At 39.8% G+C, this 16,941-nt stretch overlaps 1 protein-coding gene across 10 annotated transcripts in view; it reads right to left on the bottom strand.

Annotated features, from left to right (window-relative positions):
• The window catches only part of MITF (melanocyte inducing transcription factor), a 273,400-nt gene that overhangs the window by 34,657 nt on the left and 221,802 nt on the right, over nt 1-16,941 (bottom strand). For all 10 annotated transcript variants that reach the window (XM_021007556.2, XM_021007554.2, XM_078152143.1 and 7 more), the window contains one exon: nt 830-1,057. In XM_021007556.2, the coding sequence (XP_020863215.1) occupies nt 830-1,057 (228 nt within the window). The remainder of the gene's footprint in view (nt 1-829; nt 1,058-16,941) is intronic.

The following is a 16,941-nucleotide window of genomic DNA, read 5'->3' as shown; positions in this document are numbered from 1 at the left end:
CTTAGGATATGGCTACATCTTGTTTAATATTATCTAGGTTAGTGATCTTAACCTTTTTTGGGTTGCAGACTCCTTTGAGAGAGTGGTGATGCTTAGGGATCCCTTCTCAGGATCATGCTTTGAAATGCACAAAATACACAGGATACAAAGAAAATCTATCAAATTGGAACAGTTATCAAAATATCAAAAAAAAATGCAGGTTCTTGGATACTAGGTTAAGAATTCCTGATCTAAGGGGCAGCTAGGTGGCACAGTGAATAGAGCTCTGGCCTTGGAGTCAGAAGGAACTGAGTTCAAATCCAGCCTCAGACACTTAACACTTACTAGCTGTGTGACCCTGGGCAAGTCACTTAACCCCAATTACCTCACCAAAAAGCAAAAAAAAAAAAAAGAATTCCTGATCTAGAGTAAGCATATTTCATGCCAGGCATTCAAGAAAGGTGTCAATAATAATAAAAAACAACTTCCGATTACATGGCACTTTGAAGTTTGCAAATTGCTTGACATCAATCAATCAACAAGCATTTCTTAAGCACTGGCTCTACTCCTGGAATAGCACACAGATTACGTTATGTGATCATCATAACCGTCCTTCAAGACAGGTGTATTTTTTTCCTCTACTTTACAGATTAGGAAAGTGAGGCTTGCAAGCTTACATAATTTGTCTGGGGTCACACAGCTACAAAGCATCTCTGCCAGTGGCAAAAGTGAACTTGCTAAGTCGCACAAGAAGGGACTTTAGCATTAAAGGCACTGAGAAGATGCTGTATAGAATCGTATTGTCTAAGAAACAAGGAGAGGAGAGGAGAGCAGAGGAGACTTGAATTACCTCTTTTTCACAGTTGGAGTTAAGAGTGAGCATAGCCATGGGGCTGTTGGGTGCGCTGCTCCCGGGTCCAGGTGGCATGACGTGGTCCCCAGGCTGGTTTGGACAAGGCAAGCTCAGGGCTTGGTTGGCATGTTTATTGGCTAAGGTGGTAGAAAGGTACTGCTTTACCTGCTGCCTTTGCGCTTGCTGGATGTGGTACTTGGTGGGGTTTTCTAGATGGGTCTGAACCTGAACACAGACACAGAAAGAGAAGAGACAAAAACAACGCGTCATTATTCATGAATGGCTGGCAGCTGTTCCCTCTTCCCCCCCCCCAATTTTTTTTACATTAGTAAGGCAACAGAAATTGCTTCAAAATCAAACATGTATTATTAACATCAACTCTTTTTTTAAATTATAAACTCTGTTCATTCATAGAATATGCTATTTATTTCTTTGAGAGCAGATGTTCATTTTTAGAGACATTGCAAGTAATAGCATTATTGAAATTTAAAGTCTCTGACAATACTAAGGCCTGCACATTTACACATTTCTTGAGATTCCTTCACCTCTGTCCAGATTTTAAAAATCACTAATCATGACTGAATAGGGAAGGGTGGGGGAGAGATCCCAACCGAAGGAGTGGTTTTTGCTTTTATTTCTGTTTTCCCTTTTAAGGATTTTAATTTTAAAATAGAAAATATGGCCCAATTTCACTCTACTTTCATCACAGAATGGTTCTGGAATTCCAAGAGGTGTCTGTTTAAGAAACCAAGAGTAAGTCAGTCCTCACAAACAAACAGAAACATTCCCTTGATTAAATCAACCCGGGCAAATCACTTCTTCCACTTTCAAATGAACGTGATTACTCAACATTTTAATTAAGACAGAATTTAACTGAAAAGGTAGTACCAACATCCAAGCAGGTTCTTTAAAATGAAAAACATTTCCCTGAAAGCATTCTAAACGCTCTTGGTTACCAAACAAGGAATAAATGTGTTTGGTCTGGCGTATTTTTTCCCTTTGCCTTTTTAAAAATTAACGACACTTTAGAAACTGCTTTAAAATCAAAGATGTTTTTTAAGTCACTTTTCCCCCCTTTATAAATGCTTTTCATCCATAGAAGCTACTAGAGGTACTGATATAAAGACCTAAGCATTATCACAAGAAAAACATATTTAATTTACAGATTCAAAAATGCACAGATTATCTGTTATCACACTAAACAATTAATAGCATTAAAATGCTCACACAGCCCCAGTTATTGAGAACAGTGAAGCTACTTCATGGAAAGAAAGACTATTTCTAGTCTCCATAATCTATATCATTTTCTAAAGATAAATGGTGACAGATATATAGTTTTTAAAAGGCTCACCTGGTAATGATTATATTCTAGCATTTCCAGCATAACAATGTATTCTACGGTCCCAATCCGAGCCAGAGAAACAGAATGAAAATATACACCCCACTTTCGGTAATTCCAAGCTGAAGACTGGTACTATAAACAAGGTACCCTGAGACACTCCACAGGAAACTTCATTGCAGAGCCTCAGCTTATAATAACCTAAGCTAATTAGTTATGCGTGTAAAGAAACTGTTCACACAAGGGGCTTTTTTTTGGGAAGCACTGCAGTTTAGGACTAAATATTGATATTAAATTTTTCTCCCAGCTTGACGTCATGTTTCTTCATTAATATAAAAGAACCTTTTAAGTGATGGGCTATCAAAGTCAGACAGAGAGTCAGATCAAGGCCAATTCACTATTCATCTTTAGTTCCAGTAGTATTAATAGACAATGGTATTTCTCTTTCAGCAATAAGGTTAAGAGTTGTGTGCTCACTTTGGAAAACAGACAGTGCCTAAAAGCTGTAATCCATGAGGATTTCCATCCATCTCTCTGTGTCTCAAATATGAAGACCCTCTATGGCTCCCTGATGGATTTCTGCATTCTAGTGATACATCCTAGCCTCAGTCAGTATATCTTTCTTTATAGCTAGAGAAAGGATATACATCTAGCTGGGCACTGACTGCTCTGAATTTACAGAGAGAACGGGAAGAAAGTAGTCTAATGGAATCAAAGTGGACATGGGAAAGCTTTGTAAATATTTAATTCAATTGGATTTTTTTTATTCTATTTCCTCACATGCTGAAATACCAATACTTGCAAAATTTGAGTGGAGAATTACCACCCCTAACCTCCTAGCTTCACAAAAAAAGCAGTTACAACATAGCTTTGATGTAGCCCCAAATCAGAAAGTATTAGAAACCACCCTGAATTCTTTTCTCTAGCATAGCTTCCAGAACAAGACCAATCATATCTGATGTATACCACCACTGCTTAGCTGGAGCTAATTCATTTTAAGTCACAGTATGTATATTTCATAAATGCTTATCGAATTGAATACAGTAAAACATGCAAATGCCTGGAGCTCACTATTAAAACAGAGGGGGGGAAAGTCTTTTAGCTCTACAATCTTGAGCTCCACTTGTTTCTTACATTAATTGGCTTCACAACAACATATGCCAATAAGAGATACCTGCATAACAGAGCTCTTGGGGGTAAGGGTTCACATTGTCAAAATATTTATGTGAGTGGACTCGCCTGCATGCAGAGGTTCACAGAAACATTTTAAGTTTTATAAAGGGTCCAGACATGCTAATGATGAGGACAATAGACATTTCTAAAATAAACACAAAATGAGGGCAATGCTGGTAATGTGCTTATTTTACTATTGCACTTTTTTAAAAAAAGCCAAGCTACACATTTAAAAATAAACATTAATTCATTGGCAGACCCTTATTCTTTAATGAATCAGAATTTTGCATTTTCACAAGCCAAGGAACAGCTCCTTCACTATCTGGGACAGTAGGTGAGGTCTTCACTACACTGAGGGAGGGTAAGTAGCTTTTGATTGCAGCATCTCCATTGGGATGGTTATCAAATGATACTCCTTTTCAAAACAATCTTTTTGGGGAGACTGACTAGCCCCAAGCAGGCTGTTCTCTTGTGTGTCAGAAGTTTAAGGTATGAGGCAGAAAATGAAGTTATTCCACTTATTCTCAAGTTAATTCATCTCTGTGGCCTTGAATACAGTTTCTTTTTAAGATCAAAAGTCACTCTCTGACTTTGAAGGGTCTTAGATGCATAAGGAAGGGACGTTAGAGGTCATTGAGTCCAACCCCCTCATTTTACAGACAAGGAAATTGCGGCCCAAAGACATTAAATGATTTGCCTAGGGTTAAACAAACTTCTAAGTGTCTGAGGTGGATATTAACCCAGTTCTTCCTGTCCCAAGTCAAGCCAAGTATTCTGTCCCTTATGTCATGCTTGATGTGGTAAAGTGGTTCTCTGAGGGATAATATGGTACAGTGGCAAGAACAGGAGGACCTCCTTTGCCCCATTCTTGGATAATAGCCATTGTATCCAGACTTTGGATACAATAATGTAGCCAGCACTGTGTGGATGTAATTCTCATACTCAAGGTAAACTTTGGGTTCCTCTGACTTCTCTCAAATGAGATATTATTTGTAAAGGACTTAGCACAGTGCAGGTACTTAATAAATGCTTATTAACTCCCACCCCCAGCCCCTTTCCTTTGTCTTGTTGTCCTCAGCCAGGGCAACAGTAGGAACTTCTGAACCTTGTACTAGCTGGGAGTTCCCCTTAGGGGTCCTTGGACTCACAAAGCTTTTAAGCATAGGACATTTTTTACAAAGTGAAAAGCACAGAAAGGACTCAAATCTGAGCACGTGGAGAGCCAGATACTCCTGCCTCCATTGGGCTGCCCTCCTCTAGGTCTTCTCCTCCCAGACTGATTCTTTTGGGAAGGCAAATGAGGCCATCTTTTGCCTCAATTCTTACCTAGCCTTTAATCACTGAACGGGTGTTGCCTCAGACAAATGGAGACTTGGCAAAGACTTTAGCATCAAAAGGCCAAGATCTCCCAATGCATCTGGGGTCATCTTCAGTTGTCTTGACCTACGTCTTACCACTGGGCTCTGATGACTCTGGGGACAAAGTGAGGCTGGTGACTCTGCACAGCTCTGCCTCACTTAAATCCAATTCACTTACAAGTCAGACCTCACCCTCATGATGTCATTGGTCCACTTCCAGAACAAATGATGAACAACAGACTCCCTCCTTTAAGGTCATGTCCAATCTCTATGACTTACAGTAATGCACTGGGTGGAGCTCCAGAAGGCCAGAGCTCAACTCCTGCTGGCAACAATCCTTGGGTCACTTACACTGTTGTATATACTCACCACTTCTGCTGTCATTGTCCTCGGTGTCCTGCAGGAATTACGGATCTTCTGGAAGCTGTCACTGTCCTATACTCTTCCCAAATGGGTTGGGGCCTCTCACCACAGCTGTCCCTCAGCCTTGGCTTCAACAATCCAGTGTCTGATTCTTCTCTAACAGACACCTCCTCTCAAGCTATTGAGCAGCTGGTTTAAGGAAAGCTTACACTACAGCCTCATCCAAGAGAGTTATGGTTATTTCATGCATAAGGGACCACACTATCTTCACCCTATTTGAGATAAAACCCTCCCCTCCCCACAAAGGGTGTCTTCAGCACGCCCTAGGAATGCCTCTTGCTAGAATCACTCAAATGGGTCTGTTTCCCCCTCCAAGTCAGCTCATAGTGTGTCCACAGGCTCTTTCCTCTCTAAACTCGTGACCAGTAGGCCTTTAAATCATGTCAGTACCTCCCAATGAGTCTTTTAGGATTTGGAGAGGCAGCTCCACTCTTTCTATTTACTCTCTTTTTCTGGGTCAGCTAGACTAGGTTAAAGCAAATTTACCCAGGCTGCTTTTCAAAAATCTCCCAAATGGAAAAGGGAAAGGCAGGGCTGGCAATTGCTCTCAATCTATGGATCAGATGAAGAAGGATAATCCCTTTCGTGAAGCTGGACAAGTCACTTCATTTTGCTGGGTGACAGTTGTCTTATTTGAGAGGGACTTTCACATAGAGTCTAACATCCCTGCTCTGTCCTGCCTGCCTCAAAAGGTTCTTGTAAGGATCTAATCTTTCTTTCAGCAGCTTCCACCCAGTCCTTTCCTCTGGTCTAAATAAAACAAAGCAAACCCTTCTTCCACAGATGATGTTGCAAATACTTGAAAACAGCCATCATAGCCTCCCTACATCTTAGTTTTTGGAAGTTAAATATCCCAAATTCTATTAGGTGATTCATTCATAGTAATATTTCAAGTCCCATGGCCAACCTGGTCAATCTCTTCTGGACGTGTGCCAGTGTTATTAAAATAAGATGCCCAGAACTCAATATCAACACAACACCACTGTTGAAATCTTAACAAGGATGAAGTACAGCAGATAATCATTTCCCTTGACCTGGACATCTACACATCGATTAATGCTTCCATTAGAATGGGAATGTGGTATGGTGGAGAGAGATGTGTCTGGAGTCAGAGAATTTGGGAATTGGAATGGACGTCAGTGATCCAGTCTAATCCATACACAGAAGGAATCCATACTAGAACATAACTCACAAGTGGCCATCCAGCCCCTGACTGGTAATCACTAAGGAAGCAGAACCCCCCACTGCCCAAGGTGGTCCATTCCAGTTTTGGACAGCTCCAATTGTTAGGAAGATTTTCCTAACACTGCCTCTTTATGACTTACAGAACAAGTCTGGTGTTTTCTCCTGCCCTTCAAATATTTGAAAATAGCTGTCATGAACTTCCTGAATCTTCTCTCCTCCAGGAAAAAATGCCTGTTCCTACAACCAATACGTATATAACATGGACTCAAAGGCCTTCACTATCCTGGCTGCCCTCCTCTGGACACTCCAGTTTGTCATTGTCCTTCTTAAACCATGTTTGTCATCACTGTTGCTGTTGAGTCGTTTTCAGTTGTGTCCAACTCTTCACAATCCCATTTGGAGTTTTCTTGGTAAATATACTGGAATAGTTTGTCTTTTCCTTCTCCAGCTCATTTTACAGATGAGGAAACTGAGGCAAATAGGGTTAAGTGACTTGCCCAAGGTCACACAGCTAGTAAGTATCTGAGGTTGGATTTGAACTCACAAAGATGAGTCTTCCTGACTCAGTCCAGTGCTCTATCTGCTGTGCCACCTAGCTGCCCATAAGCCATGACACCCAATACTAAATAAAAACTCCAGATGATATCTGATGAGGGCAGAATATAGTGGAATTATCTACCCTCTCCCATTCTTGGAAGGTATTTCCTTCCGAATGGAGCCTAAAATCCCATTAGCTTTTTCTGGCTACTGCATCACACTGAGAACTCATATGGCACTCACAGTACACTAAAACCCCCAGATCTTTTTTTGTGTTCATCTTATTTTGAACATAACTTGACACCTATTAACTGTATGACCATGGATAATTTTTTTTTAAATTTTATTTTTCACTTATGGAATAAAACAAGTATTTCCATAACACAGTACAACAAAAAAAATGCTGCAAATCTACTAAGCACAACTTGCTATTCCTTTCAAATATACACCAAAATTATCATATACTTTTTTCTTTTTTTTTCTTCTTCCCCCCACCCTTGATATGGCTACCATTAGACACAAATAGGTGTATATATACATGTAAAATTATTCTATACATTTCTATTTATCAGTTCTTTCTCTGGATGAAGATAGTAACTTTCTTCATATGTTCTTTATAGTTAATTTGGGTATTTTATAATAGATGAAATAATTTATTTGCTTTTGCAGAGCAATCTGGAATTATGCCCAAAGAGTTATTAAACTACCTATACCCTTTGACCCAGAAATACCCCTACATGATCTATTTCCAAAGATGTTTAGGGAAAAAGGAAAAAAAAACCTTTATGTTCTAAAATGTTTACAGCAACTCTCTTTGTGGTGGCAAAGAACTGGAAATTGTGGGGACACCCATCAATTGGACTGAACACATTGTGGTATATGAATGTGATGAAATACTGCTGTGCTATAAGGAATGCTGAGTTCGATGATTTTAGAAAAACATGGACAACTTTTCAATATCCAGCTCAACTCTCTAGAGCTGTAAGTTATAGGTGAGTGGTTGACCTAGATGGATGCAAAGGTTTCAATAACGGAGTCCCCCATACCAGTGAAATTACAGGCCCAAGGAAGGGGCAGGAGAGAAAAAAAATCACACCAGAATTTTCTGGCAGTAACATCATTCATATTGTGTTTGTACTACAATAAAAGCTCTGGGGTCTTTTCATAGGTTCAATTAAGAATCCACGTCTTCTTCTCCACTCATATAGTTGACATTTTTGAAACAAACACACACACACACCACACACACACACACACACACATACATATATATATATACACACACACACACACACACACACATATATATATATACATATGTATATATATACACACACATACATATATACACACACACACATACACACACACATATACACACACACTCACATACACACACATATATATAACTTTTATTAAACTTGGCCCATTGTACTAGCTGGTTTGGATCTTTTTACATCTTTATTTTATCGTCCAATTTCTTAGCTATCCCTGTTGCATTCATGGGATTCACAACTGGATAGGCATGCCATGTTAATGCAAGTCACTGACAAAAATCACTGAACAAAACAAGGCCAAGAACAGGGTTCTGTAGCATTGTATTCAATCCCTCTCCAAGATTGCTATTGATCCCCATTCTTTCGATCTAGTTATATCCTGAACCCACCGAACTGAGTGTGCTCTTTTCCAATGCCATAACAACTGTCTGATTAAAATCCATATATATTACATCTATGACTCTACCAGCCTAAAAACACTGCCCCCACAAAAAGAAAGATAATCTGGAATGAGCTATTTTTGAAAGGCCCAGTCCAGTTGACTGGGAATATTGATAGAGTAGTGGACAGGGCACCGGAATTGGAGTGAAGAGGAACTGAGTTCAAATCCTACCTCAGATATTTACTAGCTGTGTGACCGTGGGCAAGTCACTTAACCTTTCTGTACCTCAGCCTCTACCTTTGCAAAAGTGGAGGGAGGGAGTATTCAATGATTTGTAAGATCTCTTTTAACTTTAAATGTATGCTCTGTGAGCCTATGAATCTAAAAAAAAAACATTCTTTGAATAATTCCTTCTAGAATTTTGGGTGGAACTAAATCTACCCTTTTCACTTTTTATAAAAACTGGAACAACATTTCCCAACACCCTATTCTATGGCACTTATCCCATTCTCAATGATTTTTAAAAAATCAATGACAAGGAAAGGCTCAGAAATCATAGTCCAGTTGGAAGAATATTGACTCTGTGATCAGGAGACGGATTTAAATCCCACATCTGACACTACCTGTATGATTTGGCAAATTGTTTAACTCCCCTGGGCCTCAGGTTACTCATCCATAAAATGGGGGAGGTGGTGGAAGTCTAAGTGACTTTGTAGTACCTTCTAACTATAAATCTATTATCCTGCAATCCTACATGTTGGGATGAAATTCTTCCAGGCCTAGAGTCTTGAATACATTCAGGGAAACTACATGTTCTCATAACATTTTTTCATTTACCTCAGATTTTAATTCTCTCTACCTTTCCCAGTCTGAAGCTGATTTTACTTGTAAGAAAAAACAGAAAGTAAACTAAGGGTGAAGAAGTTCTACCATCTCTCTATTTCCCTAGTATCCATTTGTACTACTTCATGCATCCAGAAGGAAAAAAAAATACAGGCCCATAAAAGCAAGAGATAACCATTTGATTCAATTTAATTCAACAAACCTTTATTAAATGCTTACTTTAGACTTGTTTTGTTCAATTTTTTTTACTTTTTCAATGACTTCATTAAGGTATAGATGCCATGTTGCACTAGCTTCTAGGGATACAAAAATAAAAACAAAGCAATCCCTGCCCTGAAGAAGATTACAGTTCTATTGGGGAAATATGTGCATATGAGTAAATGATAACAAGTAATTTCAGGAGGCAGTGGGGGATGGGCAAGGGAAGGGAGTAGGCATTTATATAGCATTTATTGAGTGTCGGGCACTGTGCTAAATGGTTTACAAATATCTCGTTTGAGGAAGAGTCTGATTGGAGTGAGGGAAGAGAGATTAAAAAAGCCTTCATATAGCAGGTGAAACCTGCACCGCGCCTCAAAGAAAGCAAAGGGTGTTTATCGGGCAGTCAACAAGCATTTATTAAGGATCTACTATGTGCCTGACCTCCATGAAGCAGAGATCAAGAAGAAGTTCAGCTGTGCATTTCAGGTATCCTTGCAGGCGATAAAAAAAGCCTCCTGCAAATTGGATGGATTCCTTGTAGATTTATGGGAGAACATGGACAAAAGTGGCCCAAGATAGGTAAATATGAAGGGGTCTGGAATCCTCATCATGAAAACAAGTACTCACATTGATGAAATCTATAACCCATTGGAGGCGGACGTACTGATCCACTGCAATCCTGTACCTTCTCTAGTCTTCCTCTTGATCCCAAAGCAGGATAAATTTTGTCACTGTTGTCTAAATATTATTGTTGCTTTCGACAGTCAAGCATTAACTGCAAGCTTCAACTTGTTCATGAATTTCACATTCTTGACAGTGTTTCAGAATCACATCATGCTATAGTATTCAGTTGCTGTTACCTCTTCTTACCTCCATCTTCCGCATTTTTAAAAAAAAATCAGTGGGTTGATGAGTTCCCTATAGAGTCATATCAATCTCTTTAGACAGTCCCCCCTCATTTTCTTAAAGACAAAGTTCCTGAATTTCAATTTGAACAGAAAAGGCAAATTTGCCTACTGACTTGCATCTGACTTGATCACAGAATTTATACAGTCATAGCATTGGCTACAAATTTCTTGATCAAAAAATATGGAGGCTTGGTCTTTTTGAAACTTCTCTCTCTCCCTCTCTCTCTCCCTCTCTCTCTCCCTCTCTCCCTCCCTCTCTCTCTCTCTCTCTCCCTCCCTCTCTCTCTCTCCTCTCTTCCTCCCTCCCTCTCTCTCTCTCTCTCTCTCTCTCTCTCTCTCTCTCTCTCTCTCTCTCTTCCCTCCTCCCTCCCTCCCTCCTCCCTCCCTCTCTCTCTCCTCTCTCTCCTCTCTCTCTCTCTCTCTCTCTCTCTCTCTCTCTCTCTCTCTCTCTCTCTCTCTCTCTCTCTCCCCCTCCCTCTCTCACTGCCTGTCTCTGTCTACATTTGTCTTCCCAGATTCATATCTAGAATGGATCCTGTCTTCATTGCAGTACTGTGAAACTTGCCAGGGAGTGTTGTTAGGGCAATTTCAAGTCTATTTCATTCCAAGGAGACCTCAGAGTACATTTCATTTAAAAACAAACAAACAAACAAACAAACACAGTGACTACTGATAATGTAATCTTGCCTGTCACCAGACAGTCATGGAAAAATCTTTGGTCTGATGCTACGGTTGTTTTGTTCTGTTTTGGTTTGTTTTTTTTATACCACTGGTAGATTAAAGCTATAAACTAAAAAAGAATAATTTCCACACATGATTTGTGTTCTGTGATACACATTTAAAATAGTTTTCAGTTGATAGAGTTATCTTTGTCTTCAGACCTGTGTATTTTTGTAAGGTAGAGGTTGGGAAATGGTAACTAGAACCACCCCTACAACTAACACTTTAATTATTATTTTTCATCATTAATATCATTTTCGATCTGGACTTGTGCTTTCATCAACATAGGGAACTTGAAGTATGGGAACTCCTTCAATTCGTGGGGATTGGCATCCCCTCTGTAACTTGACAGTCTTAAGAGAGCTGTCTTGGGGCACTGAGAGTTAAGGTGAATTATCCATGATCCCAAATCTATTGTGTGTCAGAGGCTGGGCCTGCACTGAGTGACTCCGGTGTCCAAGACCAGTTCCTTATCCATTACACTATGATGCCCCTCCATTCATGGCACATTTTATTGTAAATTCTAATTGTTAAGACCATTTTGAAAAGACTTTAAAAAAAGGCCTTCTGAAATTACTTGGGCACAGGTTCGTCTCTTGTCACTTAAAATGTGTGAATCTGTGCCAAAATATAATTTGGATACATTAATGAAGTTGAAATGAGCCCAATGGGGTTGAATCTATCTTACATTTAGGTCAGCTAAGAAGCTACAAGCCCAGAATATAAGTTCTTAGGAGGTCTTGGCCTGGTCTTCTCTCATTCTTTTTTAAAATTATACACATATACATACATACATATATATATATACACACACACACATGCATATATACACACACATATATAGTCTTTATACACATATATACATAGTCTTTATATACGTATGTGTATGTGTGTGTGTGTGTGTATAAAAGTTCTTGGGAGGTCTTGGCCTTCTCTCTCTTTTTTAAACTTACATACATACACACACACACACACACACACACACACACACACACACGGTCTAGATTACTAAAATATTAATCAAAACTGCTGACAATACAAATATTATTCCTGTCCTAAGGGACAGTCACCTAAATAGAAAGATGTTCAAATGTAAACAAAAGATTAGAAATTTCAAGTAAATGATGACTCTTTCCCCAGATCTTCCTCCAGCCAACATCCTCTCCTTCCCAAGTATCATCATCTCGCCCTGCCCTGCCCCACCCCACCTAACTGAGTATTTCTTTCTTCTCTGGCTACAAACACTTCCCAGGTTCTTTAAAAAAAATAATAAAGTAAGCTCTCTCATGACTCTGGGATGAGCTGAGAAAATATACCTCCCTTCCTCTTGGAAGAGACTGGGGATGGGGGAAAGGGCAAGGAATGTGTGTGGAATGTTACACATATTGTCAGACCCAGATGATGTGCTGATTGGTTTTGCTGAAGTATTTTTTTCTCTTTTAAAACCTTTTTTTAATAAGTTAGGTAGTGTGGTATAATGGCTAGAGAGATGGCCTTAAAAGCAGAAAGCATTAGACCTAAGTCAAGTCTCTGACACACACTGGCTGCTGACCCTGGGCAACTGAGATTCTCATTGCTTCCAGTTGTGTCAAATTGTTGGTCTCAAACCAGATGAAAACATAACTGGGGAAGTGTTTAACAAAAATAAAAATCAAATACAAAATAATAATGTTCATTTGTGGCCTTCTAAGTCAACACGAGGACTGCAGTGATCCTTTTTTATTTGAGTTTGACACCACTTCAAGTCTAAGCAACTCTCCAAGAGTGGCAAAGGAGGTGCCATCTTGCTTCGGCATAAATAGTTTCCTCAATGAAGAGTTGCCTAAACTAATGAATTCATGGGTCAGTCAGTCAATCAGCACTTATTAAATACCTACTAGGTACAGTGTTAAGCACTGGGGATACAAAGGAAGGCAAAAGAGAGCTCCTGCTCTCAAGGGGAGGACAACACAAAAACAAATATATACAAAGCAAGCAATATATAGGATAAATAATAACTAACTAACAGAGGGAAGGCACTGGAATTAAGGTGGTTGGGGAAAGTTTCCTGTAGAAGGTAGGATTTTAATTAGACCTTGAAGAACAGGAAAGTCCAAAGCGCTGAGGAGGGAGATCATTCTAAGCATGAAAGATGGCCAGAGAAGATGCCCAGAAACAGAGAGGGTGTCTTGTTTTAGGTGCAACAACAAAGCCAATGTCACTGGATGGAAGAATACATGGAGGAGGGAGGAGAGAAGGGCAAAGTGTAAGAAGACTAGAAAGATGGGAAAGGTTATGAAATACGAAAGGCTTTGAACTCCAAACAGAGGATTTGGGTTTTGATCTTGAAGGCACTAAGGAAACACTGGAGATTGCTGGGGAGGGGACATGGTTAGACCTAAAATCCAATCCCAGGGACCCAAGGGTCCAATCCCTATCACTACAAATCCCTATCCTTACTGGGGAGGGGCGAGGCTTCAAAAATGCAGGTGATATGAAAATATATCAACAAAAATAAGATTTAAAATATTTTTAAAATATCTCTTGCCACTGCCCTCTCCTCTCTGTTCTCACTGTCACAGTCTTATTACAGGTCCACATTATGACTTGACTGTACCACTGCAATACCCAACATAGTTTTCACACTTTTACTCACTCTCTGTTCTAAACCATCCTTTGTATATCCTACACATGTCATTTCATTCTAGTGCTCAAAAGGCTTAAATAGTGCCCTATTGCCCACCCTATAACTGGCTATGAAGGCCTCCCCCAAGCTGAGGCCACCTTCCATTTCTAGCTTTATTTTATACTATTACCTTCTCTGTTTTTTAAGACCTCAGCTTAACTGGATTTCTCTCTATCATCACTCAGAGACATCCATGCCTTGATCTATGTTGTACCCTTTGCCTGGGATGCCTTCCCTCTCTCTCTCTTCTATCTATGGAAATTGGTTTTCTAAAGGATGAAATGTTGAATTTGCATACACCTTTTGTGTGCAAACTGGATGTTACCTTCTTGGAAAAGTCCTCCCTGATTCCTCCATCCATAGGTAATGGACCCTGGCCCTCACAGAGCACTTTGTTCAACCTTCTCTTATGTACTTATTTCTTTGTTGGATCGAAGCTATTTGTGTACAAGCCATATGCTCTGCCTCCACTGTAAACTCGGTGAGGAAAGGGCCATGCCTCATGGAAACTGTATTTTCCCCAACACTTAGCATAGATAGTATTCTACACGGAGCAGGCATTTGTTAAATTGGACACATAAAACTAATTCTGATGTAGAAAAATTTCAATGCAACATTCACTAATAGAAATTGGAGCTTTTTTTTTTGCAAGAATTTGGAGAAAAGCAAAAAATGACTATTAGAAGACAACCCCTAAGATGTGGTAGGGTGTCCTCTCAATTACTGGTGTTGGTTTTGTTTTTTTTCAAAATTTAGCACTATGTCAATATAACAGAACATAAAAATGGAAAGATATATACATATATGCATATGTGTATGTATGTGTGTGTATACACACACATTTATCTCTCTCTACACACACACATATGTATGTGTGTATGTATGTATGTATATTTGTTGAACACTAAGATTATGAAGTACCTTAAGTCCACTTCATGTGAAGATGAGCTGAAGAAACTATGGCTCTATAGTCTGCAGGAGGTAAGATTAAGAAGGGATTTGACAATGGGCTTCAGGTGTTGGAAAGACTGTCATGAGGAAAGGGGATGAGACTTATTCTGCTTGGCTCTTAGGGCCCAGAAGAAGCAGCTTTGGGTGGAAATGACAAAGATACAAATTTAGGCTTGATGTAAGGAGACATTTCCTAACAATTAACACTCTCTAAAAGTGGACAACGTTGCTGGCTTGGGGAAGTTTGGGGTCTGAATGACCACCTGTTGCATGCTTTTTTGGATAGAGGTTGGACTGGCTGGTCTTTCCCAACTATAAATTCCCAGAGTAGGCAGATGGAGGTTTCTATTCCATTCTCCTGCTGTGAGCTTTGCTCCAGGGCAGGCCAGGTCAGGACATGTGGAAAGACCAATTTAAAAGCATAGATTCTTTATGAGTAGAAATCATGTATGTAGTAGTTACTAGGCATGAAACAGCACCTCGAATATCCCTGTTATTAATCCATAATGTTAATAACAATGATATTTCCATCTCAGAATACAATGTGGAAGAAAATCACTTCAAATGAGAGAAGGAATTCTCAAAATTGTCTAAGTGGTTAAAGCAAATGTTTTGATAGCAACTTCATGTCGGATACATTAAAAAAAAACAACAATCTAATAAACACCCAGGTGGCACAGTAAATAGAGCACTGGAATTGGAATCAGGAAGACTCATCTTCCTAAGTTCAAATCCAATCTCAGATGTTTACAAGCTGCGTGACCATGAGCAGGTCTCTTTGCCCTGTTTGCCTCAGTTTCCTCATCTGTAAAATGAGCTGGAGAAGGAAATTGCAAACCACTCCAGTGTCTTTGCCAAGAAATCCCCAAATGAGGTCACAGAGGATCAGACACAACTGAAAAGACTGAAGAGCAACAACAAATAAAAGGGAGCTGAACTTTCCTTTTTTTGAGTCGCTGAACTCCAACATCATGAAAAATTGACTCCCTTTCCCTGAAAAGTCAAGTAGCTGGCCTGCCTGAGGAAATAAAGGCAGGGTTGCGCAGTGGTTGGACTGCTGTACTTGAAGAAAGTTCTGGGTTCCAATTCAGTCTCTTGCATTTACTATTTGCGTAACTAGGGGCCAGTCCCTTAACTTCTCTGAGTGTCCATGTTCTCATCTGCAAAACTGGGTAAGAATCCCTGAAAAACCTAACTAATGGGATTGAAGCTCCTTGTTCAGAGCCAGACATTATTATTTCTATTATCATAACTATCAGCCCTTCAACATCGAAGCCCAGTGACCAGTCATAGGTTGTCAAGTGGAGGGGTTCTGAAAAGGACTGGGAAAGCAGACAAATCTAAAGCATTTTCAGCTTCACTCCCCAGTGAATTTCTGCTCTCCCTTCAGTTAGTTTCTTCCTCAGTCAGGCCCCAAGTCAGGATTCTTGCAGGTAGTATCTATGGGTGGCAGCTTTAGTGCCTGGTCTCCAGAGATCTGAAAAGAATTGAGGTTCAAAGAGACTTTAGGAAAGCGGTATCTGCTCTTCATCTCGCTGCCCAGTCGTTTCAGTAAGGCACCGCTCACGTTCTATTCTCTACTCCTAATGGTGTGAGGTTATTGGTCAGTAATAGACATGGAATTTATGGAACTGTGCCCAGAACTGGAACGAGAGATTTGACAAAATCGATAGTCACTTAGGGCAAACAGTCCTAGTGAACTGTGGGAGAGAAGAGGTAAGTAGACAGATAGAAGGGCGAGCAATGAGGAAAACCGCCAATTATTAGTATATAATAATATTGTTTTAATGCTATTATTTTTAATAATAGTAATAAATTTTACTTGCTCTTGAAGACATGAAAGGGTTTTGCTTATGATAATTCCAGTTACGATATAAAGAGCACTGGCTCTGAAGTAAGGAGATGTGGGTTCAAATGCTACTTCAAATGCTTAACTAAACTATGTGACCTTAGGTGAGTTATTTTACCTCGATAGGCCTCACTTTCCTCTTCTGTAAAATGATGGGATTGGGCAAGCTGATCTTCAAGGTACTATCTAGTTCTAAATCTATGGTCCTTAGGGGAGGTGAGGGCTCAAAGCCTCCGGGGACTAGTAACTCCCGGGGTGTGATTTTCGGGGGAGAGAGTGGAGAGACACCTCGACTGTG

The sequence above is a fragment of the Phascolarctos cinereus genome, unplaced genomic scaffold, assembly GCF_003287225.1.
Source record: "Phascolarctos cinereus isolate Bilbo 61053 unplaced genomic scaffold, phaCin_HiC Scaffold_4;HRSCAF=312, whole genome shotgun sequence".
In the NCBI taxonomy this organism is placed as follows: Eukaryota; Metazoa; Chordata; class Mammalia; order Diprotodontia; family Phascolarctidae; genus Phascolarctos; species Phascolarctos cinereus.
The sequence above is the reverse complement of the archived record's forward strand: the minus strand, read 5'-3'. Positions and strand labels throughout refer to the sequence as shown.